The sequence below is a fragment of the Paralichthys olivaceus genome, chromosome 14, assembly GCF_024713975.1.
Source record: "Paralichthys olivaceus isolate ysfri-2021 chromosome 14, ASM2471397v2, whole genome shotgun sequence".
Classification (NCBI taxonomy): domain Eukaryota; kingdom Metazoa; phylum Chordata; class Actinopteri; order Pleuronectiformes; family Paralichthyidae; genus Paralichthys; species Paralichthys olivaceus.
Window position 1 is genome coordinate 24558840 of NC_091106.1, and position 28000 is coordinate 24586839.

Sequence of the window (28000 nt, forward strand, 5' to 3'; positions counted from 1 at the left end):
TATGTTGTGTGTCATACGTGTAGAGTGAACACGCACTTTCACACTAAAAAATCAGCTGTTTCACAAAATGAAGCTCATGAAAGTCAGTTTGAAATTAGGGCCAAATTGGTGTTTAATCCCTCGGGATTGACTGCAGGCTGGCAGGCAGCGTGTGTGTGTGTGTGTGTGTGTGTGTGTGTGTGTGTGTGTGTGTGTGTGTGTGTGTGTGTGTGTGTGTGTGCAAGAAGGTAAAAATGTTTTTTAAAAAGCAATGAGAGGAATCTGTATATAATCTGTGTTTTTACTGTTTGAATGAATTTAAATCGAATGAAGATTAAAGATTAAACTAATGTTGTTAATATTATTATCATCATGTTATATGTTTTTATTTTTCAGGACTTATTATATTATAATAAATATTCTTATTATGATTAATGACAACATGAAGTTCTTTATTATTCGATCGATCACCAACATCAGACATCTGATTCCAGCTCTTCTTTAACTTTCATTCTGTTTCTTCTTTTCTTTTCTCACCGTCTCTGTCTTTATCTTCATGCTTCCTCATTTTTATTTCTGGACACGTGACAACACCTGACGATAAAAAGACAAATAACCCATGAATAAATAAAAGATGAGAAACATGACATGAAAAGATCAGAGTGATGTGATCGAAGTGTTTTAATATGAATAAGTTTCAGAAGTTAGATTTAGATATTTGATTCTTTCAGTTTCACGATGTTCCTTCTATGATGTCATTGTATTAAACAAGAAGTTGGATTTAAAGATGGAGCTGATTGATTATTGATTAGTTATCGTGATGCAGCACCCCCCCCCCCCTCCACACACACACACACACACACACACACACACACACAGAATAAATCCTGATCGGATTGAAGTGAATTTGGAGGCAATTAATCCTCTGGAGCACCCCCCACCCTCACCCCCACCCCCACCCTCACCCCCACCCCCGCCCCCAGATCTGTGCTCTGATTGGCTGCTGCTCTGATCCCGGGACTCTGGAGCGGGATAAAGGGAGCCCCCCCCGGGCCTGTCCCGGTCCATCCTCAGCATCCCTCACACCTGTCACCATGACGACCCGGGACGAGGTCGCAGAAGAGAAGCCCAAAGTGAAGATGTTGTCTCCGGGCTTCGGGATCGATAAGTCCCGCCTGCACGGCCCCGGGTTCCGGTCTAAAGGCTTCGCCATCACCGACCTCCTGGGCCTGGAGTCGGACCTGCAGGCCCGGCAGCAGCCCGGAGGAGCCCCGGGCTCGGGCCTGTCGGCGGTGGGCTCCGGGCCCGGGGCCGAGCCGCAGGGAGTCGGCGGCAGCCTCGGAGGCTTCTCGTTCCCGGGAGGGTCGCTGCCGCTCGGCCTGGGCTTCCTGTGCAGCCTGGCGGCGCAGCAGCCCCCCGGGGCTCCGTGCTTCCTGCCCGGTCACCTGCCGCTGCTGCAGGCCCGGACCGAGAACCACTACCTGCACAGCCTGGAGGCCCAGAGGGACAACTACTCCGGTACGGCTCGGCTCGGCTCGGTCAAACACTGGTTCTGTTTGACTTTTGATTTAGTTTTCGTTTAACAGTTTTATTTCTGCTCTGAAGCAAACGTTCATCTTTTTTATTCTCGTGGTTTTTAACGAAAGTTCAGTTCGGATTGACTCAGGCCTTTAAATATTTTTTATTTACTTCTTATAAATAAAACTATATATTGACTTTGAGTTCGAATCTGTGGCTCAGTTTACAAAATAAGAAAAAAACTCACAGTTCAGCCAGTTTTTAATTTCAAATGTATTATTAATATTATTATTATTATTGTTGTTGTGGTTATTATTATTATTATTATTATCGTTATGATTATTGTTATTATTATTATTATTATTATTATTATTATCATTATGATGATGATTATTATATTTAACCATTTAAAGACATTAAACCAACGAAGAACTTATTTTTCCTTTATTTGATACCTGAGGTCATTTAACTGTGGCTTCAGGGTTTTAGCTGTGATGAAGGTTGTGATGAAGATGATAAACTGATGGTGTTTGTCACCACTGCAGATGAAGAGTGTCTCTCAGACAGAAACGACTCCAAGTCGTCAGGGAACTCTCAGAAGAGGAAGAAGAGGAGACACCGGTGAGTTCATCTGTAATTATCACATTATTATTATTGTATTGCACATCTGTTATTGAATGAATGGACAGATTTCAGTCATCGGATATTTGTTTTATAAAGTTTATGTTAAAATATGTAAATTATTCATCATTTTGATATTTTCTTAATCAATCAGAATAAAGGTTTTTATGAGGAAAATGTTTTATTCTTCTTCAGAGTAACAACAGGGAATAAAACTGAAATGAAAATAAAGTTTTAAATAAAATTGAAGTCTAATGAGACAATTAGTTAAATGTGAGTTTTTATATTTTTATTTTTTTCCCATCAATTTGTGGAAACAAATATTTATTTAGTTCAAAACAAAATAATTTAATATGTTTACACTTTTAAAATGATGTATCATCATTTCATCATCATGTCAAACAGTCAATGTGAAAATGATAAAATACAAAAAACATTAATGTGATCAAAATAATTCGATTTTTCAAAATATAAAACTCAACAATTATATGAGATAAAGATTTACCATTTAAAAAAAGAATTAGATGAAAAAAATCAGATATTGAAATGATGTGGATGCTGAAGATGTCTGATCTGTGCAGGACGGTGTTCACCTCCCACCAGCTGGAGGAGCTGGAGAAAGCTTTTCACGAGGCTCATTATCCAGATGTTTACGCCCGAGAGATGCTCGCCATGAAGACAGAGCTGCCGGAGGACAGGATACAGGTGAGACACGCCCCCAGCAACTCACCAGTTATCACCAGGTATCACCAGTTATCACCAGGTATCACCAGTTATCACCAGGTATCACCAGGTATCACCAGTTATCACCAGGTATCACCAGTTATCACCAGTTATCACCAGTTATCAGCAGTTATCACCAGGTATCACCAGTTATCACCAGTTATCACCAGTTATCACCAGTTATCAGCAGTTATCACCAGGTATCACCAGTTATCACCAGTTCAGGAAGTTTTGAACAAAGTGAACTTTGACTTTTCTCTGTTGATTTGATAAAAGAAGAAGAAAATAGTGTCTCTCAACAAGGTCAGGGACCTTCAGAGGGTTACGGACCTTCTGAGGGTCAGGGACCTTCAGAGGGTCAGGGACCTTCTGAGGGTCAGGGACCTTCAGAGGGTTACGGACCTTCAGAGGGTTACGGACCTTCTGAGGGTCAGGGACCTTCTGAGGGTCAGGGACCTTCTGAGGGTCAGGGACCTTCTCAGGGTCAGGGACCTTCTGAGGGTCAGGGACCTTCAGAGGGTCAGGGACCTTCTCAGGGTCAGGGACCTTCTGAGGGTCAGGGACCTTCAGAGGGTCAGGGACCTTCTGAGGGTCAGGGACCTTCTGAGGGTCAGGGACCTTCAGAGGGTTACGGACCTTCTGAGGGTCAGGGACCTTCTGAGGGTCAGGGACCTTCAGAGGGTTACGGACCTTCAGAGGGTCAGGGACCTTCAGAGGGTTACGGACCTTCTGAGGGTCAGGGACCTTCTGAGGGTCAGGGACCTTCTGAGGGTCTGAAAATAACAGGAAGAAAAGACTCTTCATCTTGAACCAGAGCTTTCACCACATCTCCCTGTCATCAACGAGCAATTACAATTATCCACATGAGACAAATTCTGTTTTTAATATTTTGATGAATTCGTTCATCTGAGAATCGAAACCATTGAAACACATTGATTTCTATCTCTTACTGCATTTGATCAGTGAATGTGAAGACATATTGTTTATTACATTGTATTAAAATATGTTGAATGTTATTTCATCTCTCTCTCAGGTCTGGTTTCAGAACCGTCGGGCGAAGTGGCGGAAGCGTGAGAAGTGTTGGGGTCGCAGCAGCGTCATGGCGGAGTACGGCCTCTACGGGGCGATGGTGAGACATTCCATCCCGCTGCCCGAGTCCATCCTCAACTCCGCGAAGAACGGCATGATGGGATCCTGCGCCCCCTGGCTGCTCGGTGAGCCGCATGCACGTCAGTGCCACGCACACGCACCACACCACGCATCAATACAAACCCACACACACTGTTTACATACATGTTGCATCATGTGACCTGAAGTCAGCTGAGTTCATTATATTTATATTCATCAGTCACATGAGGAAACACGGTTTCATCAGTTAATGTCGTAATTAAATTAGTTTACATGATGATAAATATATTATTTATATTTACATGATGATAATTAAATTAATTTACATTATGATAAATACATGATAAGAGTTTATTTTAAATTCAAGATTCAAGGGTTTATTGTCAGATGCACAACAATTACATTTTAGTTTAATTGTGAGTGAAAGTTTATATCTCTGATTTCAAGTCTGATTTACAAGTGGTGTATGGGGTCATGTGACATCACATGTTATTATAAACATACAATGTTCAGATCATGATGTTTAAATCAGGGCCGTAACCAAGATGCTGTGGGTCCAAAGGTCCCCTGAGGGCCCCCAGTTTATTTATTTCACTGTTTATTTTAATGAAAAATTAGAATAATTCTCCGACACATTTCAAAAAAAGAAATCCCTTGTTTATTTGTTTATTTGTTCATGATATATAAAATATAATTTTCACTGGAAGGTTCCATGGCTGTCGATGAAGTCATGTTGTAAAGATAAAACAGACATATATATATATATATATCATATATATTATAATTCCATATGATAATGAGCTGGGAGTCGATCAGACTGGACTGAATCTCTGTCTCCGCCTCTCTTTTCTCAGGAATGCACAAGAAATCTTTAGAAATGTCCAAAAAATGTTCCAGCCCTCCAGCGTCTGACTCCGCCCGCTCGGACTCCTTCAACCTGGTGGAGCGACGGGGCAGCGAGATCCGGGAGGTGGAGCAAAGGGAGGAGCTGTTGGAGGAAGAGGAGGAGCTGGAGGAGGAAGTGGCCATCGACCTGTCCAGCTCTTCAAAACAGCATCACGAGGAAGGAGGGAGGAGCGTCTCCTCACCGCGGCGACAGAGCGGCGGCGAGTCGGACGAACACAGCTGAAGGTTGATCTGAAGTTATGTTTTAGAGACACAGGGACTTGATTGGCTCGTGGAGCAACGGCAATCATTGAACAGACATGACATCATTTGTTACTATGCAAAGTCTGTAACTGAACATGGTTACGTCACGTCAGAGTTGTTGTAATTGAATTCACTTTTTTATTTAACTTTCAACATGAAGCATATTAATTATTGAATTTAACAGATTTTGTGGAAAATATGATCTAATATTTCAGTGCTAGTATTTTAGAACGGTAATCCACTTGAGCATGCTAAACTACTAGCTTATGACCCATATTTTTTCAGTTTGTAATCAAACATTTATTGGTTCTTTAGAATGAAATGTTAGCCTGCTAGTGCTAATTCAATAAATGGTAGTAATATTACCATATGCTAATTTTTTATTTCCAGAATCTTTACTGGTATGTGGAAATTTTAGCATTCTTGTAGTATGCTAACATAGTATTCTTTAGATAATACTTATCTTTCTAATGAAATTAAATGAAGAAGATTTGCATACTAAAGCTAATGAAATAAGTAGCTAACAACACTCTTGGATGTTTTTGAAACCAGTGAAATTAACATAGAAAAATTAATTGATTTACTGTTTGAATGTTTTAGTACGGGTGAGAATGTCGGACTGAGAGTTCTGTGTTTTCTGTTGGACGATGTAAATGAAAAGTCTCTGTCTGTGTCTTCATCATCGTTTTGTCCTGAACGTATGTTTTATATCTGTGATTCTGAAAATGAGAATATTTAATGTTATATTCCTGATGGTGTTCGACTGCAGCTCTGTGAATGAATGTAATTTAAATGTAATATTTTAAAAAGTTGGTTTATTATTATGTGTCTGTACAGGTTCAGCAGGTGGTGAATAAAAAACAAAGTATTTTTGGAGAAGTGGCATATTTACCATTTACCTACTTTAATTTCTCATTAGCAGCACAGACTCTGCAGGGTATTTGAATTCAGGTTTAATTCATCAGGATTAATGAAACCAGACATGTCCAGATTTAGTATCATTTATTTTTCGTATTTTTAAAATATTAGTAACCTGGCCTTTATTATGTATATTCAGATTAATCTGAAGCTTGTTCCATTGAAATAGGAAACAAACTCTCTGATCTCATTAAAGTTGTTGCAATTTGTTAGTTTATAATTTCAGCTCGTAGTGTTTCTACGACCTACAGAGGAGGTAACTCCACCTTTAATCATGTGACCTATAATAATTCAACTGACAGCCATCTCTTCATCAAGTCATCCAGAGGAAACACATTTGTGTTTTTCAAATACATGTATTTATTTGATTCAGTGGAGCAGTGCTTTTACTCTGAAGGAGTAAAACGTCACTTCCTTAACCCGCAGGTTTCCCTTTAGCCGTTTGTGTGCTAAGCTAACCTGTAGCTTATTCTTCACCATGGTTGATTTAATCACTTTTAAAAACCAGGTGAAGATCATCGTTAATAACTTGACTCAGACGCTGATGACGCAGATTTTTACTGCGGCTGAACAAACGACGTTAAAACAACAAAGTCCCGAGGCTCAGGTAAGCTAACAGCTACCTAACAGCTAACAGCGGCTAACAGAGACTAACAGCTAACAGAGGCTAACAGCTACCTAACAGCGACTAACAGCTAACAGCGGCTAACAGCAGCTAACAGAGACTAACAGCTAACAGAGGCTAACAGAGACTAACAGAGGCTAACAGCTACCTAACAGCGACTAACAGCTAACAGAGGCTAACAGCGGCTAACAGCAGCTAACAGAGACTAACAGCAGCTAACAGAGACTAACAGCTAACAGAGACTAACAGCGGCTAACAGAGACTAACAGAGACTAACAGCGGCTAACAGAGACTAACAGCTAACAGAGACTAACAGCGGCTAACAGAGACTAACAGCGGCTAACAGAGACTAACAGCAGCTAACAGCGGCTAACAGAGACTAACAGCGGCTAACAGAGACTAACAGAGACTAACAGCGGCTAACAGAGACTAACAGCGGCTAACAGAGACTAACAGAGACTAACAGCGGCTAACAGAGACTAACAGCGGCTAACAGAGACTAACAGAGACTAACAGCGGCTAACAGAGACTAACAGCGGCTAACAGAGACTAACAGCAGCTAACAGCGGCTAACAGAGACTAACAGCGGCTAACAGAGACTAACAGCAGCTAACAGAGACTAACAGCAGCTAACAGCTACCTAACAGCGACTAACAGCTAACAGAGGCTAACAGAGACTAACAGCGACTTCAATATAAGTTCGGATGAAACATGAAGTTTTATTGACGTGGTTCATCTCAGTGATGATTATAATTTTTATTATTCACCTCACATTTGGACTTTTTCTACATGAACCTGTTGTTTGTGTTTGTCCACTCGCTCACTGAGAAGGTTCCAGATGTTTTCTCTCATGGACTCACTCTGACATTTTACAGATGTTTTACTAGAGGCTGCAGGAGAAGATCCAGAACATGTCCCCAGACACTGACTCAGACATTTGTTGTCACAGACAGAACCTGCAGAACATGTCTGGAACACGTCAGGAATATGTGAGGAACATGTGAGGAATATGTGAGGAACACTTCAGGAATATGTGAGGAACATGCGAGGAACATGTCAGGAACACGTCAGGAGATTATCTGAAGTTCAGTGCAAAAGCAGCTTTGTGACTGCTCATATTATTTCAGGACAAACTGGGAGCTCTGGTTGACGCTCTGTGTGTCGAAGCTGTGGAGAAAATCATGCAGATTGTTGAGGCGGCTGTTGAGCAGCAGGACGAGACTCCAGGAGGCCAGAGTGATCGTCCTCAGTCTGATGTGATGCAGACAAAGATACATGAAGGTGAGTTTTTATCTCTAACAAACCAAATAGGAAGAATGAGGAGACTGAACCTTCGTCACATCAATATCCTGGGTTTGATACCAATTACAGAGATAATTTCTGGAGTCTCTAAACCTTGGCTGACGTCCAGAGTGACCCCGTCTCTCGCCTGGTGTCACGGCCGAGAGACTCAGACTGAACTGAAGTGGAAGTTTTCATCTGATTCACACTCACACGTCTCTGCTGCCAATGTCACAGTTTATTTTCACTGAGGACGATGAGGAAGCAGCTGGAAACAAAACCAGACATCACCTTGAATGAAGTTCAAACTTGGGTTTGATGCTGTGACTCTTCAGTTGTGGATGAGGATTCTCAGATGGTTCTGAACGACTCAGCTACAGGAAGAAGGATTTCTCTCTACTTAACGGTGATGTTTCTAATGTGTGTTTCAGTTGAGGACGTTGGTGGTGAACAAACCTACATCCTGGTTTACGGGTCAGTGAGTGAATCCACACAACATTCAGAGAATCAGAGAAGAGAAAACAACCCTGAACTGTCAACTGTTTCCTGTTCTCAGAGCGCTGCTGTCGACTCCAAGTGTCTGCTGGTCTCCCTGCAGGGCAGCGCCGATGCTGGTGGTGAGTTTACCTGAGAGATAAAACACGTAAACACACAACTGTCTCCCACTAGAGGTCTCTCTGACAGAACAATGACTAAAGATTCACTTCAGTAAAAACTCTGAATAAAGCAGCGTCATGTTAAACTCAGTGTTTCTCTGACGAGTCGAGCTGCCGCTAACGTTTTAAAAAGTTTATCACGACAATGTGACTTCAAACTGGATAAAAAGTCACTTTTGACTTTTCAGACATACACAAAGAGGATATGACGCCACCAACAGGTGACCAAAGGAAACACACCGTTACCTACATTAGAACTATAGAGTCAGCCATCTTGTGAGCACACAGTGAAAACAGAGACATCAGTGCCCTCTGGTGACCTGTGTCACATTTATGGATGTAGAGATTAGTCCTCTGATTCTTGAATTTACGGATAATCTCAGATTATAGATGCATATAAATCCTTTGGTTAGGAACTTCTGATCGATGTTATTGATAAATAATCTGTCGGTTTAAGTTTACGTCCTCGATGACCCTGAGTAACCTCTGCTTTCATAGGTGAAGATAAAACCACTGAGGTCCCAGGTGAAGTGACGACTCTCACTCACTCCGCCCCCGCTGATTTCCCCGACCACAAGTACGCTCAGCCGTCCTCTCCTCCGCCCGGCGCCCCTGCAGCAGAGGAGGGCTCAGTGCCTGCAGCTCACAGCAGGAAGCAGCGCCGCAGTCGTAGGAATAAAGACACAAACACAGCGACTGCTCAGTCACAAGAGATTCACTACGAGTGTTCACAGTGTGGGATGTTGTTTCCAAACTCAGAGCGACTCTCCGACCACCACAGGAAGTCTCACCCTCTGTGTTCGGTGTGCAGGGAGCAGTTCACCGGCATCCTGAAGCTACGTGAGCACGAGAGCAAAGAGCATGGGCTGCTGCCGTACACCTGCGACTACTGTCCGAAGAGATTCAACCACAAAGCTCATCGCAACCTGCACGTGAAGGCGCGTCACACGGGAGAAAAAAGTTGCCACTGCGACGTCTGCGGGAAGGGTTACTCCTGCGTCAGCGTGCTGAAGACGCACAGGATGACGCACTTCGACAAGACCTTTATCTGCGACGTCTGCGGGAAGAGCTTCTATCACGCCTGCCACCTGACGCGTCACAAACTTGTGCACCAGGATGTGCAGCCGTATCAGTGCTCCACCTGCGGGAAAGGCTTCACCCAGGCCGCCAACCTGCGCAGCCACCAAGCGATCCACATTGGAGAGCGGCAGCTCTGCTCCATCTGCGGGAAGAGCTACCGCTGCCTGAAGAACCACGTCATCAGCAAACACTCGCAGGAGCTGACCGCTGACGAGCTGCTGGCCAGAGACGCCATCATCACCTGTGAGGTCTGCGGCAAGAAGTTCCCCAACCTGTCACAGTTCAAGGTTCATCAGAGGAGCCACACAGGGGAGAAACCGTTCCATTGTGACCTGTGTGGGAAGAGTTACCGTCTGAAGGAGCGGCTGAGGGACCACAGATACACGCACAGCGGCGAAAAGCCCTACAGCTGCTCGCTCTGCGCCAAGACCTTCAACATGGCTTCCAGCTTCTTGCGGCACCGCAGCATCCACAGTGGAGAGACGCCGCACAGCTGCCACACCTGCGGCAAACACTTCCGCCTCCTCACCTTCCTCAAGGCTCATCTGCAGACCAAGGCTCACCTGAGACGCACTCAGCAGAGGCCGGCTCCTCTGACCTCTGACCAGCAGGTTACATGACCAAAAGTATGTGGACACTCTGACCTGCTCCATCACATCATGAAAACTGAGTTTTCAGCAGATAATTCTGTGTGTGTGTGTCTGTCTTCTCTTGGTCAGATCATCAGGTATTAACAGTCAAAGTAATCTGATTACATCAGGTTAATAAATTCATTTCCTCAAACCTGAAAACAAACTGATGCGTCTTCATCACTTTATTTTTGTGTTTTTCACTTCTGCTGTTTCGATCATTTGTTTTCTGTTGCTTCAGTTTTTCATATTTTTTAGTTGTAGTTTGTAAATTAATATTTTTTTCAAGATGAATCAATGAAGTTAATAGTTCAAATTATATTTGGTGCTTGTAAGAAAATAATTTAGCAGTTGATTCTGTTTTATTTTAGTTTGAACCATTCAAGGTTCATTTACAGGCTTTAGTTCCAGAGCTTTCGGGTGAAACAGTCTGAACGAGTCAGTGAGTTTGAGTCCAGATATTTGATGCCGACAGTTGCAGGACAACTGATGAGGACAGTGTGGTCCCTGGAAAGCTGTGGAACAAGTATGTGAGTAAACTGTTTAAGTTTAAACCAGTTCAAGCTGATTCAATCTGCACTTCCTGTGTGTACCTACAGGGGGCAGTGTGGGTTACCTGTTAGAGGTTTTCTGAATTGCTAAAACACCATTTCCTGTTGTGTGAATCCGTTGCTCCGTTGTCTGAACTCAGTCACTGAATTGAGCATCATTTTGACTGAACCATAAACTATCCTCACCCAGTGAAACACTATCTGCAGGTCTCAGTCTTTCCTCTTTCAAAACTCTGAACACATTCTCATGCAATAAAACACAGAGAGAGTCTCTGTGATGCACTTGTGACGCATAACGGTGAAAACCAGCGGCAAAATATGAACACAAGTGAAACACACGTGTCATCCATTGAACACAACGATTCAAACTTGATCACACTTGTTTCTCTTCATGTCGTGACAACATGAAAACCAATATAAGTTCAGAGTGCAGCAGGTTGGTCCTGCAAGCTCATGACAACAATGGATCAGAGACACAGAGGACGAGTGTGTGTAAGAGGAGGTAGAGGCGGAGGACAAGAAGGAGGAAGAGGAAGAGGAGGGAGATGAAGAGGAAGAAGAAGAAGAGGAGGGAGATGAAGAGGAGGGAGAGGAAGACGAAGAGAGGCAATTTCCAATGGCGTTACAGTAATATAACACTGTGTGCTGCTGTAAGCAGCCGGGGTGTTCTTCACCATCGTGCCACTCAGGCCATGTACTGGAACACCCAGCACCTTCTCACCTTTCTTGGTCTTAGAGATGAGTTGTCTGCAATGAACAGCAGGAACATGAGATGATGGAGCGGAATATTGATGTTATGATTTGGGACAATGTTAGTTTTCGCCGTGCTGTCCAAGTCAGAGAATGGTTCAATATGAATCAGAATATCATTACAGTAACCTCTACCTGCCACCGTACTCTCCCTTCAATGCAACAGAGGAGTTTTCCTCCACTTGGAGATGGAAGGTGTACGAGCGACAGCCCTTCACCAGACTCACAGTAATCTTCTCGAGGCCATGGAACGAGCCTGTGATGACACTGGTGAGGAGAAGTGTCAGGGCTGGGTACGGCACACGAGGGTTTTTTCCCCCGTTGCCTCTCAAGGGCAAATATAACGTGTGATGTGGATGAAGAGCTGTGGCCTGACCCAGCCCAAAGACAGGATGACGCTCAACGAAGCTCAATGATCAACTGTGTAAAGTTCTTTATTGTGACCAATGAACATTTCTCCATGAGCAACAGGCCTCGACCACTGTGTTTTCAAGTTTTTGTTGCAGTGTTTGATGACAGCTCAGCAGTTTTTCTATTGTGACCGATTCGTCTGACAACATTGTTCAGGTCTGAGCACATGTGAAACTATTCTGAGGCGATGGTGTGGTTCTGCAAAAAGAATCCGAGGTTTTGTGAGAGTAGTTTGAGAAAAGAGTTTTGTGTTTAGAATTCTGAGAAAAGGAGGATTCAAAAAATGTGTTTTAACAATTGTGAAAAACTGTAAAATAATTTACATGTTTCTGCTCCTCAGATTTTTAGTTTTCAACTTTTTAAAGTCACAACTTTATCATCACATGAATCTGTTCACACCTGTCGTTACATCCCGAACTTTTCATTCAAACAACAGATTTACACATTTTTAAAGTCAACTAACAGTCTGTAGTTAATCACGAGTCACTGGACATCAGGACCCGTTATTCTAGTTTATGTAAAATCATGAGGTCGCAAAATAAAACTGGTGGTTTTGGTTCAGTTGTCATTTGTCTTAGTTTAACGTGGAAAACTTCTGTGCTTTATTATTTAATAATCATTTCAATGAACTGGTAAATAATAATGAAAATCTAAATGATGGGTCAGTGAGTCACAAACTGAAGTTTGAGGAAGTTTCTAGAAACATTTTCATTTTGGCACCAAACTTCCTCCATAGATCACCTGAGCTCACCTGGGGGTGAGGGGGAGGGTGAGGGTGGGGGTGGGGGTGAGGGTGAGGGTGGGGGTGTGTTACTGAAGACAGTCTGGACCCAAAGGACCAACATGGCCGCTCACACCAGAGGGGCCCGGTTCTTCAGGAGCCTGCTGAGCCGGTGCAGGACCCCGGGGGGCGGCTGCCGGTCTCCTGTGGCGGCAGCCGGCACGTGGAGCTCCGGGCTGTCCCACCTGTCTCACCCGGACCTGTACCGGCTCTCGATCACGGACCCGGATCAGTTCTGGGGAGCCGCCGCTGACAGACTCCGCTGGATGGAGCCTTTCCACCGGGTACAGGACTGCGACCTGAGCCGCGGGAGGATCCGCTGGTTCCTGGGAGGAAAGATCAACGTGTCCGGTGAGTCACCTGAAAGCTCCGGTCAGAGTGACGTCATACTGCAGCACCATCATCAATGTGCTGTTTTTAATATGTATTTAATTTGTAAATGATAAGAAACAAATGACGAGATGTTGAGTTCACTGTCAGAAGCAAACTTCACGTTTCAATTTCTATTTAAGTCCCAAAGAACGAATCCTCAGTTTATGTGTTAATGATGAATTCATTCATTCATTCAAGACGTTTCTACAACAGGAAACCGAGCCACAGAACATGTAAACATTTAGTGTGAAGTCATCAGATCAAAGGTCTTTTAAACCACTTTGTATGGGCGGGGCCTCAACAGAGCCTCAGATGACTTCAGCAGTATTAGCATAGATAGATGTGGTGGAGTACAAGTATGAAGTCTAGTACTGAGTACTAAATACTAGTTATATTCCACTGAAATATAGTAAAACGTTGACCTGAGACTGCTTCAGTGTGAACCACGTGATTGGCTGAAATGTTGGATGTAAATCTTCAATGTTGTTTCACAGGAGAAGTTTTTTTCTTCATTTCCATAATGAATCTGTGTGAAAACAGAAAGAAAGAAATCCAGTTTATTCTCATAATCTTTAATTTTCTCTCTGTCCTCTGTTGTTTTTCTCTCACGGATAATAATCCAATAATATTCTAATAACGACAGCGTTGTGATCTGATATCTGACGGATTATTGTTTAAACCTGCTGCGTGAGACTCAAACAAGATCTTCAGAGGAAAATCCATTGTTTGGATTTGAGTTCAGTCAGAGGTTTCTGTGAGGACAGACTCCAGAGGACACGACCGGCAAGATTTATATTCTTTTGTTTTCTTACATGAATTTACTCCGAGTTTCAGCCTTGAAGTTCACATTCGTTATTCAGGGTTTGTATGAGAGCTGAAAACCCTGAGCAGGTTCCACCTCACAGGATCAATTATATCTGGACACAGATATATATATATATATATATATATATATATATATGTGTGTGTATATATATGTGCATATATGTATATATGTATATATGTATATATGTATATATGTAGTGGATCCAGAATAAAGTCCGGATGAATTAGTGTCATCAGATGAATCTTATGTTGAAACCACAGTGAGAAGTTCTTCTGACTCTGCGTCCATCTGTCTCAGTGAACTGTCTGGACGTCCATGTTGACAAACATCCGGACCGAGTGGCTCTGATCTGGGAGCGGGACGAACCCGGCACTGAGGTGAAGGTCACATACAGGTACGAACATCTGGAATCATCTGCACCAGTGATAAGGTCCCTGTATCCAGACGATGCTGAGCTTTATCCAACTGTTGTTCTAAAGTCGTCCTCACAGCAGCTTTAACGTAGAGGAAATGTTTCACTGTCCGTACGCACACAGCTGATGAAGCCGCTCACTGGGAGATTCAGGCGATGTCGTAAAAACGTGATATCATGTGAACCGTTAACCCGACATCAACTTCTGGAAAATATTTTCATACCTGTCCATTTTCAAACCAGTCAGCAAACGTCAGTGTTTAAAATGTCCTGTGTTAAAAAGCTTCTTCACCATCAGTACGTTTGCTTGTGTTATATATACCATTGCATATGATTCACAGTACATATATATAATAGTGTGGGGACATGCGTATCTGTCCTCCACAGGGAGCTGCTGGAGACCACCTGCCGGCTCGCCAACACGCTGAAGAGCCATGGGATCCAGAAGGGTGACAGGGTGGCCATCTACATGCCGACCTCCCCGCTGGCCGTGGCGGCCATGTTGGCGTGTGCTCGCATTGGAGCGGTACACACGGTGGTGTTCGCTGGTTTCAGCTCAGAGGCTCTGGCAGGGAGGATCCAGGACGGTGAGTCAAACCACACTGGCTCAAAATGACCAAAATGAAGCCCAACCATCTGCATCGCCCCCTGGTGTCAGGCTGCAGTGAAGGTCATAAACCTCCTCCATGTTAGCAGATGGGGCATGGACCAAACTAAAAACTTTGAATTAGTTATTTGATGAAACAGGCGGAGATGTCATGATTGACAGCTGAGACCGACTCCTGATTGGTTGAGAGCGAGTGTAAATGAATTACCATTACTTCAGCTGCTCATGTCTGCGTTCGTCAGCAGGATGAACCGTAAACCTGCTCAAGTCAACTTCTAGGTTTCAGAGAGGAACTTGTTGTGTCGTCACGTCACTGAGCTTCATTTAAAACCTTCACATCTTGTGATTGTGAACAGAGATTCTATTCAATTCCTTTTATTTTATGGCACCAAATCATAATACACATGATCTCAAGAATCTTTACACAGAAGGTCAAGACCTTAAAATCTTATTTAATATAGAGAAACCAACAGTTCACCAATGAGCAGCACTTTGATGGTGTCAGCTGATCGTGGACCATGATCACAACCAGACACAACTTGTCTCCTCATCTTCATCAGTAACTCCTCAGTTCATGTGTCTGCTCCTTCATCTGTATCAGACATGTCCTCATGTACAAATACTTTAAACTTGAAGTCACAAACTGTTTCTTCTAATGTAGAGAATCTGTTGTTGTGTTGATGTCTTCATCAGCATCTATTGTCCTCGTGTCCTGGAGACGGATCCTCACATGAGACTCTGAGCTTCAGTTACTGCTCAGAAAGTGTCTCTGTAGTTTGACTCTAGTTGAGTGAAGGACAGAGGACGTTGCTGCTTGTTGACATCGATGAGACAAACTGAATAAGAGACAAACTGAATATGAGACAAACTGAAAGTGAGACAAACTGAATATGAGACAAACTGAACATGAGACAATTCAAATGAAGAACGTGTTGGAGACCTGCTGTGTTTGTCTGAGAACAGTCAGACTCGATCTCTGGAGGTCACAGTCGCTGCTCAACCTCGTTAGTGTTTTGGAAACAAAGAGAACAAACATGACATTATCACGGTTGAGGGAGCAGCAAAGCATGATGGGAGTGTAGCTGAGGTCATTGTCAGAGACAAGAGGAGCAGAACCATAGTTAAAGGTTCATTCAGAGAAACATTCAGATGGCCTTGTCTCCTGAGATCAGCTGATTATGTTAATGATTTTCAAGTTAGTTATCATTTCTCCTTTAGCTGCTGTGGTCACATGACACACAGTAACTTACCTCGATCACAAACACGAGGTCTGAAATTTAAAATACCAAAACCAGAAGATCATCTTTTATTTATCATCTTGTTTTAAACTGAGGAGTCAAATATTGTCATCACGTCTGAGCACAGATATTAAAGAACTGTTTTCTTACATAGACACGTTTTTATTGTGTTTATTTTTTTGTATTAACTTTCTTTATTGGAATTTCACAGGCAACAACGTAACTTTGCCGTGCGACAGAGAAGACTTCCATTTTGATGCCTTATCTTTTTATCCCTCCCACATTGTGTATCCCTTGATGTCACATTAACAAAACAGATTGCATACAAGAAATACATTAATTCATCAATTAATAAAATAAAAAAATAAACAAAACATATATACATAGAAATATATACACACATACACATACACATACATACAATAATAAAATAAATAAAAGGGGGGTGGGGGGGCTCAGTCATCACAATCAGATAGAAATGTCAGAGATTCAATGTGAGTGAAGAGAGGTCTCCAAGTCCTTTCAAATGAGTTTAAGGAACCATTGAGAGAAAATCTAAGCTTTTCAAGTCTAATGGACAGTAACAGCTCTTTCAGCCACCTGGTGTGAGATGGAGGTTGAGCCTGTTTCCAGTAAAGTAAAATGAGTCGCCTGGCCAACAGGGTGGTAAAGGCAAGAACAGTCTGCATGACTTTAGTGGTAATAGGCAGCAAGGGGGCACCAAATAAGACCAAGAGAGGTTCCGGCGTGATAGTCATATTATATGCTAGGCTGATGGTTTTGAAGATTTCAGACCAAAATGTGGCAAGCCTGGGACAGAACCAGAACATATGGGAATGGACGGCTGGAGATTGTTTGCATCTATTACACAAGTCAGTTACATTGGGGTAAATTCGAGATAGCCTCAAGTTAGTGTAATGAACTTTGTGCCCAACTTTACATTGTAGAAGGCCGTGCCTCGCACAGATTGAAGAGGAGTGAACCAACCGTAAGACTTGTTGCCAATAGTCATCAGGCAGCGTGGTTCCCAGTTCTCGCTCCCAGGAATCCTTGGGGCCAGACACTGGGCTATCAATGGTAGAGTTGATAAGACTATAAATGCTGGAAATTAGCCAAGAGCCATTAAGGAGTCTACCAGAGTTTCTGGGGGACGGCTAGGGAATTTGGGGTTCTGGTTCCGAATAAAATGCCTTATCTGAAAAAAACCAAATAGGTGGGAATTAGGTAAGTCAAATTTCTTTCAGAGCTCAGAAAAGGACATCAAAATCCCTTGGTTGTAAAAGTCCTTACATTTAGTTATCCCTTTGTCAAACCAGGTCCGAAAGATTAGATTGGAGCATGAGGGCAGAAACAGGTGATAGTTTACAGTGGGGGAGAGGTCTGAGGCCCTATGAAGGCCGAGACTTGAGCTGAGAACATATCAGGGAATGAAGAGAGCGTTTAGAGGATGCAGGTTCCATATCCACCCATGTTGTTAATCCAGTATAAGAGTTTCTGAATATTACAGGACCAGTAATAATGTAAGAAGTTGGGCAAGGCTAGGCCTCCGAGGGCTTTGGGGAGCTGTAGCACTGATCTCCTGATGCACAGATTGTTGTTACCCCAGAGGAAAGAGCATATTCATTGATCAAGTGATCTGAAGAATGACTTTTTAATAAGGATGGGATTGTGTGTTTATTTTAATCGTTTCCTGTTTCAGTTTCTTCTGAGTCAAAGATGTTGGTCACATGACCTGACAATTCGACCAGCAGCGGTGACATCACACGTCATGTGACCAGAAGTCAACTGATTAAATATGTTACCCTGTAGTGTTCTGTCTTGTTGTGACATCTCGTTGTGTTGTCTTCTGTGTCATGGTGTATGTTGTCTTCTGTGTCATGGTGTGTGTTGTCTTGTGTGTCACGGTGTGTGTTGTCTTGTGTGTCATGGTGTGTGTTGTCTTCTGTGTCATGGTGTGTGTTGTCTTGTGTGTCATGGTCTGTGTTGTCTTGTGTGTCATGGTGTGTGTTGTCTTCTGTGTCATGGTGTATGTTGTCTTGTGTGTCATGGTGTGTGTTGTCTTGTGTGTCATGGTGTGTGTTGTCTTGTGTGTCATGGTGTGTGTTGTCTTCTGTGTCATGGTGTGTGTTGTCTTGTGTGTCATGGTCTGTGTTGTCTTGTGTGTCATGGTGTGTGTTGTCTTGTGTGTCATGGTGTGTGTTGTCTTCTGTGTCATGGTGTGTGTTGTCTTGTGTGTCATGGTGTGTGTTGTCTTCTGTGTCATGGTGTGTGTTGTGTCGTGTTGTTGTGTTTCCAGCTGAGTGCAGAGCAGTGGTCACCTGTAATCAAGGTGTGAGGGGGGGTCGGCTCATTGACCTGAAGTCCACAGTGGATGCTGCAGTGAAGATGTGTCCGTCTGTCCAACACGTGTTTGTCTCTCAGAGGACACAACAACCTGCAGTGATGGGAGAGCTGGACGTCCCCCTGGAGAAGGTGACACGCCCCTCATCACCTGATCACTACACCTGATCACTACACCTGAACACTACACCTGAACACTACACCGGAACACTACACCTGAACACTACACCTGAACACTACACCTGAACACTACACCTGATCACTACACCTGATCACTACACCTGAACACTACACCTGAACACTACACCGGAACACTACACCTGAACACTACACCTGAACACTACACCTGAACACTACAGCTGATCACTACACCTGAACACTACAGCTGATCACTACACCTGAACACTACACCTGATCACTACACCTGATCACTACACCGGAACACTACACCTGATCACTACACCTGATCACTACACCTGATCACTACACCTGATCACTACACCTGAACACTACACCTGATCACTACACCTGAACACTACACCTGATCACTACACCTGAACACTACACCTGAACACTACACCTGAACACTACACCTGAACACTACACCTGATCACTACACCTGAACACTACACCTGATCACTACACCTGAACACTACACCTGAACACTACACCTGAACACTACACCTGAACACTACACCTGATTACTACACCTGAACACTACACCTGATCACTACACCTGATCACTACACCGGAACACTACACCTGATCACTACACCTGATCACTACACCGGAACACTACACCTGATCACTACACCTGAACACTACACCTGAACACTGACCCTCACCCTTTACAGGTCATGTCCCATCAGCCCTCTGTCTGTCCTGCGGAGCCTCTGGACTCTGAAGACATTTTGTTTCTTCTCTACACATCAGGAAGTACTGGAAAACCTAAAGGCATCGTCCACACACAGGCTGGATACCTGCTATACACCTCCCTGACTCACCAGGTATATATACATGGATCGACCATATATATGTGTATATATATATATATATATATATATATACATATATATGTGTCTTTATACATGGCCTCTAGTTTCTGTTCTCAGTTTGGTCACAGACATGTTTTTCTTTATGTAAAATGTTTGTGAATTTTTTTTATTCAATGGTTTCAAAGTTCTTCAGACTCAATGTTTTAACGAGGGAGTGAAAGCAAAAGAGAGCAGTTACACAACAGGACAAAGACTGTGTGTCCTCAGAGAGACGATGAAGAGGAGGGTGAAGAAGATGAAGAGGAAGAAGAGGAGTGGTCAGGTTCAAATGAGCGTGTGTGTGTGTGTGTGTGTGTGTGTGTGTGTGTGTGTGTGATAGTACAAAAGCTGCTTTATCTGAAACAGACAGGCAGAGTTGAGTCCAGGGCGAGAGACACCCACTCACACAGCGAGAGAGAGATTCTCTCCCTCGTTCTTCTTGATCAGGAAGAAAAAGAGAGAAACAACAACAAGAAAACTCCAACGAGCGAGAACGAGTGAAAACATCCACAAACAAAAAGCGTCAGAAGGAGAGAAGTGAAACCAGGAGCAGTGTGAACATGTAGATCAGTGAACTTCCCGGTTCCTTCAAAATAAAACGAATGAGCACGACACAGAAGTGAAATCAAAGCAGACGATTAGAGCAGGAACTTGAACTGTGCTTCAAATGAAAAGAATGAAACATTAAAATGTCAGAGTTTATTAAACATCAGTGGAAAAGACAAACTTGAACGTCGTTTATTTCAGTACGTGTTTGATCACCGGGACGGAGACGTGTTTGGCTGCGTGGCGGATATCGGCTGGATCACCGGTCACAGTTATGTCATCTATGGCCCTCTGTGCAATGGCGCTACTACAGTCCTGTTTGAGAGCACACCTGTTTACCCAAACCCAGGTGAGGTCACAAGTTCACACGTCTTATATCCACAGACACGACTGTGAACTGATGAAAACTGACAACGACACAAATTAATACAAACTGTTTCCAGCTGTTTGGACAGAAAAACTAAACTGACACATCTGGATTCAGTCTGACGGCAGGTGTTAGTGGAGTTCTGAAGCTATCACTCTAAACCCTGCACTCACACTCAAACACACAAACACACACTAACAACACACAAACACACACACACTGAGTGACTGAGCAGTTTAGCGTAGTAACGTTTTCAGCTGTGTAAAGACTCGTGTGCCACAATGATCAATATATTTGTATAGAAAAAGAAACACTCAGACTCCTGTGAGTGAATTTGATTCTTATTCTTATTACCTGCAGTTTTAGGGCGGAGTCACTTTATCACACCTCTGTAGTTTTATTGTCAGGTGTCTCTTCTTGGCTCTGATTGGATGATGTTCATAACATGCTTTCATCTGTGATGTCACCACAACCTGCCACCTCAAACATAAACAGTCTGACATTGTTCACTTCCTGTCATATGTTTATGTGTCAGAGGGAGGGGTCACAGGTAAGCAGGGGATGTTAATGCTACTCCCAGGCTCCACCCACACTGACTGTTGCTATGGTTACACCTGGTGGAGACTTGTGTAACCCTGGGTTAACCCTAACCCCCTAACCCTGTCTCACCTCTGTGTCTCACCTGTGTGTCTCACCTGTGTGTCTCACCTCTGTGTCTCACCTGTGTGTCTCACCTCTGTGTCTCACCTGTGTGTCTCACCTGTGTGTCTCACCTGTGTGTCTCACCTCTGTGTCTCACCTGTGTGTCTCACCTCTGTGTCTCACCTGTGTGTCTCACCTGTGTGTCTCACCTGTGTGTCTCACCTCTGTGTCTCACCTGTGTGTCTCACCTGTGTGTCTCACCTCTGTGTCTCACCTCTGTGTCTCACCTGTGTGTCTCACCTGTGTGTCTCACCTCTGTGTCTCACCTGTGTGTCTCACCTGTGTGTCTCACCTCTGTGTCTCACCTGTGTGTCTCACCTGTGTGTCTCACCTCTGTGTCTCACCTGTGTGTCTCACCTGTGTGTCTCACCTGTGTGTCTCACCTCTGTGTCTCACCTGTGTGTCTCACCTGTGTGTCTCACCTGTGTGTCTCACCTGTGTGTCTCAGGTAGATACTGGGAGATGGTCCAGCGTCTCAGGATCACTCAGTTCTATGGAGCGCCCACTGCTCTGCGTCTGCTGCTGAAGTACAACGACAGCTGGGTGAAGAAGTATGACCGCTCGTCACTGAGGACGCTGGGCTCAGGTCAGACACACACCTGAGGTCACCTGTCCCTTCACCTCTCACCTGTCCCTTCATGATAAAATAAGCAGTGTGTGTGTGTGTGTGTGTGCAGTGGGAGAGCCCATCAACCATGAGGCCTGGCTGTGGCTCCACAGTGTGGTTGGAGATGGACGGTGCCCTCTAGTGGACACCTGGTGGCAGACAGGTGAGAGACACTGTCAAAGATCACTACTACTACACTACACTACACTACACTACACTACACTACACTACACACTACACTACACTACACTACACTACACTACACTACACACTACACTACACTACACACTACACTACACTACACTACACACTACACTACACTACACTACACTACACTACACACTACACTACACTACACACAACACTACACTACACTACACTACACTACACTACACACTACACTACACTACACACTACACACTACACTACACTACACACTACACTACACTACACTACACTACACACTACACTACACTACACTACTACACAACACTACACTACACACTACACTACACTACACTACACTACTACACTACACTACACTACACACTACACACTACACTATACACTACACACTACACTACACTACACTACACTGCACTACACTACACTACACTACACTACACACTACACTACACTACACACTACACACTACACTACACTACACTACACACTACACTACACTACACACTACACACTACACTACACACTACACTACACTACACACTACACTACACTACACACTACACACTACACTACACTACACACTACACTACACTACACTACACTACACTACACTGCACTACACTACACTACACTACACACTACACTACACACTACACACTACACACTACACTACACTACACTACACACTACACTACACTACACACTACACTACACTACACTACACTACACTACACTACACTACACACTACACTACACTACACTACATTACACACTACACTACACACTACACACTACACTACACTACACCAGACTACACTACACTACACACTACACCACACTACACTACACCACACTACACTACACCACACCACACTACACTACACTACACTACACCACACTACACTACACCACACCACACTACACTACACTACACTACACCACACTACACTACACCACACCACACTACACTACACTACACTACACTACACTACACTACACCACACTACACTACACTACACTACACCACACTACACTACACCACACCACACTACACTACACTACACTACACTACACTACACTACACTACACTACACTACACTACACTACACCACACCACACTACACTACACTACACCACACTACACACCACACTACACTACACTACACTACACTACACTACACCACACTACACTACACTACACTACACACTACACACTACACTACACTACACCACACTACACTACACTACACTACACCACACCACACTACACTACACTACACTACACCACACTACACTACACTACACTACACTACTACACTACACTACTACACTACACTACACTACTACACTACACTACACTACTACACTACACTACACCACACTACACTACACTACACTACACTACTACACTACACTACTTCACTACACTACACTACTACACTACACTACACTACTACACTACACTACACCACACCACACCACACTACACTACACTACACTACACTACACTACACCACACTACACTACACCACACCACACTACACCACACCACACTACACTACACCACACCACACCACACCACACTACACTACACTACACTACACTACACTACACTACACTACACCACACTACACTACACCACACCACACCACACTACACTACACTACACTACACCACACTACACTACACCACACCACACTACACCACACCACACCACACTACACCACACCACACCACACCACACTACACTACACTACACTACACTACACTACACCACACTACACTACACTACACTACACACTACACACTACACTACACTACACCACACTACACTACACTACACTACACCACACTACACTACACTACACTACACTACACCACACTACACTACACTACACTACACTACTACACTACACTACTACACTACACTACACTACTACACTACACTACACTACTACACTACACTACACCACACTACACTACACTACACTACACCACACTACACTACACTACACTACACTACACACTACACTACACTACACTACACTACACCACACTACACTACACTACACTACACTACACCACACTACACTACACTACACTACACTACACTACACTACACTACACTACTACACTACACTACTACACTACACTACACTACTACACTACACTACACTACTACACTACACTACACTACACTACACCACACTACACTACACTACACCACACTACACTACACTACACTACACTACACTACACTACACCCCCCGGCTGAAGACAGAGGATCAGTTGTGACCTAATTCCTGGACAATCAGCCGTGTGTTGTTTTTAGACTTAAAGTCTCGACCAGATGCTTTTTTCTCTTTAAGGCAAAAAATCCACAATAAATTAAGAAATTAAAGCTCAGAGGAAACAACTGACGCCCTCTAGAGGCAGAGAGAGGAATCTGACTCTTCACCAGTATATTTGATCAAAACACGTTCAAAGAAGACACAAGCTGATGACCAGCAGGTGAAGCTGTCATTCTGCTGCTGCAATTTAAACTCTGCAGAAGAAGAGGTGGCATCCTCTCATGTCCTCACATGTCCTCACATGTCCTTACACATCCTCACATGTCCTCACATGTCCTTACATGTCCTCACATGTCCTTACACATCCTCACATGTTCTCAAACGTTCTCACATGTCCTTACACATCATCACACGTACTCACATGTCCTCACATGTCCTTACATGTCCTTACACATCCTCACATGTTCTCAAACGTTCTCACATGTCCTTACAAGACATCACATGTACTCACAGGTCCTCACACGTCCTCACATGTTGTCAAACGTCCTCACACGTCCTGACATGTTGTCAAACGTACTCACACGTCCTCACCTGATCGTTACTTGTGGCAGCGTCAGTCTGTCCATCCTACACTTTGATTCAGGGACAGACATGTGAATGACCACCTGTCACATTGTCATGAACTCTCTTGCTCCACAGAGGATGAACCCTTCAGATTGTAATGAGTCTAATATGTTTCCTCTGGCGCCTCCTGCAGGACTAATGTGAAATGTTATGGATCACTACTGTTCACAGTGAAGCTGAGTCACAGTGTGTAAACAGCTGGTTCAGTATTAACTCTCAGCTGCACTTGAACGCAGCAGTTGTTGTTTGTGTCTCTCTGCAGAGACAGGAGGAATCTGTATCACTCCTCGTCCTGCAGAGGAAGGAGCGCCGATCGTTCCAGCGATGGCCATGAGGCCGTTCTTTGGCATCGAGCCGGTTCTCATGGGAGAGAAGGTGAAAAACAACTTTCTGCTGTTTCTTCTTCTAGAATTCGTCAGGTTCTGTTCGTCAAGATCAAGAAGAAAAAACCAACTTTCCTGCCAACAAACCAAACTGATCAGAAACATGAACGACCTGAAATGACAGAGACCATCTTTGACATTTATTTAACGTCTACTTTGATTGAGTTTGGTCCATAACCCGTCTGCTAACATGGAGGAGGAGGGATAATGACCTTTACTGAAAAGTCCGCACCAGGGGTGCTCAACTCCCTGGGGACCCTGGGCTTGTGCCCAGTTTATTAAAAAAAAAAAAAAAAAAACTCTTAACAAACCACAAACCTTCGAGGACGATCTCTCCTCCAATCAGCTTCAGATCTGAGCTCCTATCAGTCCCTGCATCTCGTTAACCCCACTTGACCCTTAGATGTGAAGCCAAACGAGTGCCTCGTCTCTCTCTCTTTAATCTTTCAATTAAAAGCCACAGCATCTGTTTTCTTTGATTACCAGACTTTCAGATGTGTTGGATGAGCCACAAATTAATTATCCGCTCGTTTCCACTTTCTCTCTCTGCTGTAATCTGTCGAGGTTTTCATCATCAGTGTAGATTAGATTAGACCTCAGTTTCCTCGTCAGAGGAGACGAGGGCAAAGATCACTTTCTCTTAAATCCTCACACAAACACAAACTGTATATTAACACAAACTGAGTCCAGGATTTTAAAGAAATCAGGCAACAGACAGATAATAAAAACATGACTCAGACATGAAGCTGCTCACATTCTGTGATTTTTGAAATTGTTAAATTCCACCTCCCACTTTAACGCTCGTCTGATACGACCTGACGATGTTTCTGTGAAAGAAGTTGAAGTTTGATGCTAACGATGCTAACAGAGAGAAGCATGGTGCTTTGATCACACGTCGCTCATGTGTTGAAACGTCCTTTGAACATTTGGTTTGAAAGAAGGACAGAAAAGTTTGAGGTGACAGTAACTGATCATCAGCTTCCTCTCTGTGTGTGTTGTGTGTCTGTCAGGGTGAAGCAGTGTGTGGACCCTCAGTCTCTGGAGCTTTGTGTATCCGTCAGCCGTGGCCTGGAATGTGTCGTGGTATCTATGGAAACCACCAGAGATTTCTCGAAACTTACTTGAAACCGTTTCCTGGTCAGTTTCAAAATAAAACGTCTGTCAGATGATGTCATATCCTCTGTCTGTTGGCTGACATCACTCATATTTGCCGTCAGGTTATTACTTCACGGGTGATGGGGCATTCCGCTCTGATGATGGTTACTACCAGATAACTGGTCGGATGGATGATGTCATCAACGTCAGCGGTCATCGTCTCGGGACAGCAGAAATAGAAGACGCTCTGGTGAGATTACATCACTTCCTCAGAGTGTCACATGACCACATGACATCATCTTTATTCCATCACCGCAGGATTGTTGAAAAACTGCTGATGGTTATGTTGTTGTCATGGTGATTGTTAGGATGAACATCCATCGGTTCCAGAAACAGCTGTGATTGGAATCCCACATGTCATCAAAGGAGAAGGTGAGAGATCTTCAGCATCATATCTCGGTGTGTGTGTGTGTGTGTGTGTGTGTGTAATCATTGTTTTCCTGCAGTTTGTGTCACTCTGCTGCCCCCTGCTGCTCACAACCTTTTAACACAGCGTGGGTGTGTGTGTCTGTGTGTGTGTGTGTGTCAGTTCCCTTTGTGTTCATGGTGTTGAAGGATGGAGTTTGTGACGACCCCCTCGTCGTGGTTCAGCAGCTCAGAGAGGTCGTTGTGACTAAAATCGCAAAGTACGCCGTCCCTGAGCACTTCCTGGTACAACCCCGGCTCTGATTAGATTCATGATCAACACATTCTTTATTATTGAGTTTTATTACTATTAATAAATATATGAAGACTTTTGAACAAGTTTATTTTATAGGTTATATTACATCATTGATATAAATAATCTTTTCATTTTAATGAGTCTCTGATCTTAGGTGGTCAAGCGTTTACCAAAGACTCGCTCCGGAAAGATCATGAGGCGCATCCTGAGGAAGGTCGCCATGGAGACCACCGATGACCTTGGCGACGTGTCGACGTTAGACGACCCATCTGTCGTCAAGGAGATCATTGAGGCCTATGAGCTGTACAGGAAGCAGAGGGACAACGAAGAAGAGAATAAGAAAGAGTGACGGAGGTGGGCGAGGCCTGAGAAACATGATGTCATTGCTCCTCAGGTGTGAAAAATGTCATAAGTCAGATTCACAAGTGATGATGTCACTGATGTGATGTCATTTTATTCAGGTTAAATTTAGGAACTGAGCGACAAGTAAACAACGAAGAAAATCAAATGTGTTAATCTTCATTAAATAAAATGAATTAACATAAAAATAGTTTAAATTTAAAAATAAATGATATAAAAGTACATTGAACGAAAATGGAGAAATGTTTTATTAGAATTAATAAATGTTAATAAAAAGTAATACTTGTTATAATTTCATCAAATACAAATCAAGCTGAATACTAATAATAATAATAAATTATTTTATAGATTTTAGTTGAACTGGTGTTTTGACAGTTTCTCATTAAAAGTTACTAAAATTGTTTATTAATAAATCAAACACTTTGTATCTCTCTATTTAAATAAAAACATTTTCCAAACATCAACTGTTTGTGTGTTTTTGTTCAATCA

The 28000-nt window shown here is 43.4% G+C and overlaps 4 protein-coding genes and 1 long non-coding RNA gene across 16 annotated transcripts; 3 read left to right on the plus strand and 2 right to left on the minus strand.

The window, feature by feature from the left end:
- Positions 1-1033: 1033 nt before the first annotated feature.
- vsx1 (visual system homeobox 1 homolog, chx10-like) lies at positions 1034-5997 on the plus strand. Of its 2 annotated transcripts, none has more exons than XM_069538105.1 (5): positions 1034-1497; positions 2043-2118; positions 2700-2823; positions 3875-4070; positions 4824-5997. In XM_069538105.1, exons 1-5 carry the CDS (start codon positions 1074-1076, stop codon positions 5096-5098), a joined length of 1095 nt encoding a protein of 364 aa, XP_069394206.1. In that variant the 5' UTR covers positions 1034-1073; the 3' UTR covers positions 5099-5997. The 2 variants fall into 2 exon arrangements, with proteins under 2 accessions (XP_069394206.1, XP_069394207.1); XM_069538106.1 differs by having other exon boundaries at positions 3875-4055.
- LOC138413608 (E3 ubiquitin-protein ligase RNF12-B-like) lies at positions 2830-3864 on the minus strand. Of its 2 annotated transcripts, XM_069538108.1 has the most exons (2): positions 3208-3864; positions 2830-3153 (listed from the first exon to the last, which is right to left on the minus strand). In XM_069538108.1, the coding sequence occupies exons 1-2, from the start codon at positions 3643-3645 to the stop codon at positions 3055-3057; spliced, it is 537 nt and encodes a 178-aa protein (XP_069394209.1). In that variant the 5' UTR covers positions 3646-3864; the 3' UTR covers positions 2830-3054. The 2 variants fall into 2 exon arrangements, with proteins under 2 accessions (XP_069394209.1, XP_069394208.1); XM_069538107.1 differs by having other exon boundaries at positions 2830-3864.
- On the minus strand, positions 5528-7530 carry LOC138413609 (uncharacterized). Of its 2 annotated transcripts, none has more exons than XR_011245993.1 (2): positions 6810-7530; positions 5528-6659 (listed from the first exon to the last, which is right to left on the minus strand). It is a non-coding gene; the product is annotated as an uncharacterized lncRNA (long non-coding RNA). The 2 variants fall into 2 exon arrangements; XR_011245994.1 differs by lacking the exon at positions 6810-7530 and adding an exon at positions 6715-6800.
- LOC109645085 (zinc finger protein 135-like) lies at positions 6409-10473 on the plus strand. Of its 6 annotated transcripts, none has more exons than XM_069538099.1 (5): positions 6409-6643; positions 7537-7650; positions 7789-7942; positions 8374-8559; positions 9097-10473. In XM_069538099.1, the coding sequence occupies exons 2-5, from the start codon at positions 7573-7575 to the stop codon at positions 10296-10298; spliced, it is 1620 nt and encodes a 539-aa protein (XP_069394200.1). In that variant the 5' UTR covers positions 6409-6643; positions 7537-7572; the 3' UTR covers positions 10299-10473. The 6 variants fall into 6 exon arrangements, with proteins under 6 accessions (XP_069394200.1, XP_069394201.1, XP_069394202.1 ...); XM_069538101.1 differs by having other exon boundaries at positions 6412-6643; positions 7611-7650; XM_069538103.1 differs by having other exon boundaries at positions 6415-6643; positions 7537-7694.
- Positions 10474-12800: 2327 nt separating this feature from the next.
- Positions 12801-27975, plus strand: acss1 (acyl-CoA synthetase short chain family member 1). 4 transcript variants are annotated; one of them, XM_069538096.1, is made up of 14 exons: positions 12801-13151; positions 14296-14392; positions 14798-14997; positions 18552-18727; positions 19450-19602; positions 20377-20524; positions 21693-21830; positions 21922-22014; positions 25215-25327; positions 26346-26472; positions 26553-26680; positions 26799-26862; positions 27020-27141; positions 27293-27975. In XM_069538096.1, the coding sequence occupies exons 1-14, from the start codon at positions 12863-12865 to the stop codon at positions 27386-27388; spliced, it is 1944 nt and encodes a 647-aa protein (XP_069394197.1). In that variant the 5' UTR covers positions 12801-12862; the 3' UTR covers positions 27389-27975. The 4 variants fall into 4 exon arrangements, with proteins under 4 accessions (XP_069394197.1, XP_069394198.1, XP_069394199.1 ...); XM_069538097.1 differs by having other exon boundaries at positions 27020-27116; positions 27306-27975; XM_069538095.1 differs by having other exon boundaries at positions 12805-13151; positions 27306-27975.
- Positions 27976-28000: the final 25 nt, after the last annotated feature.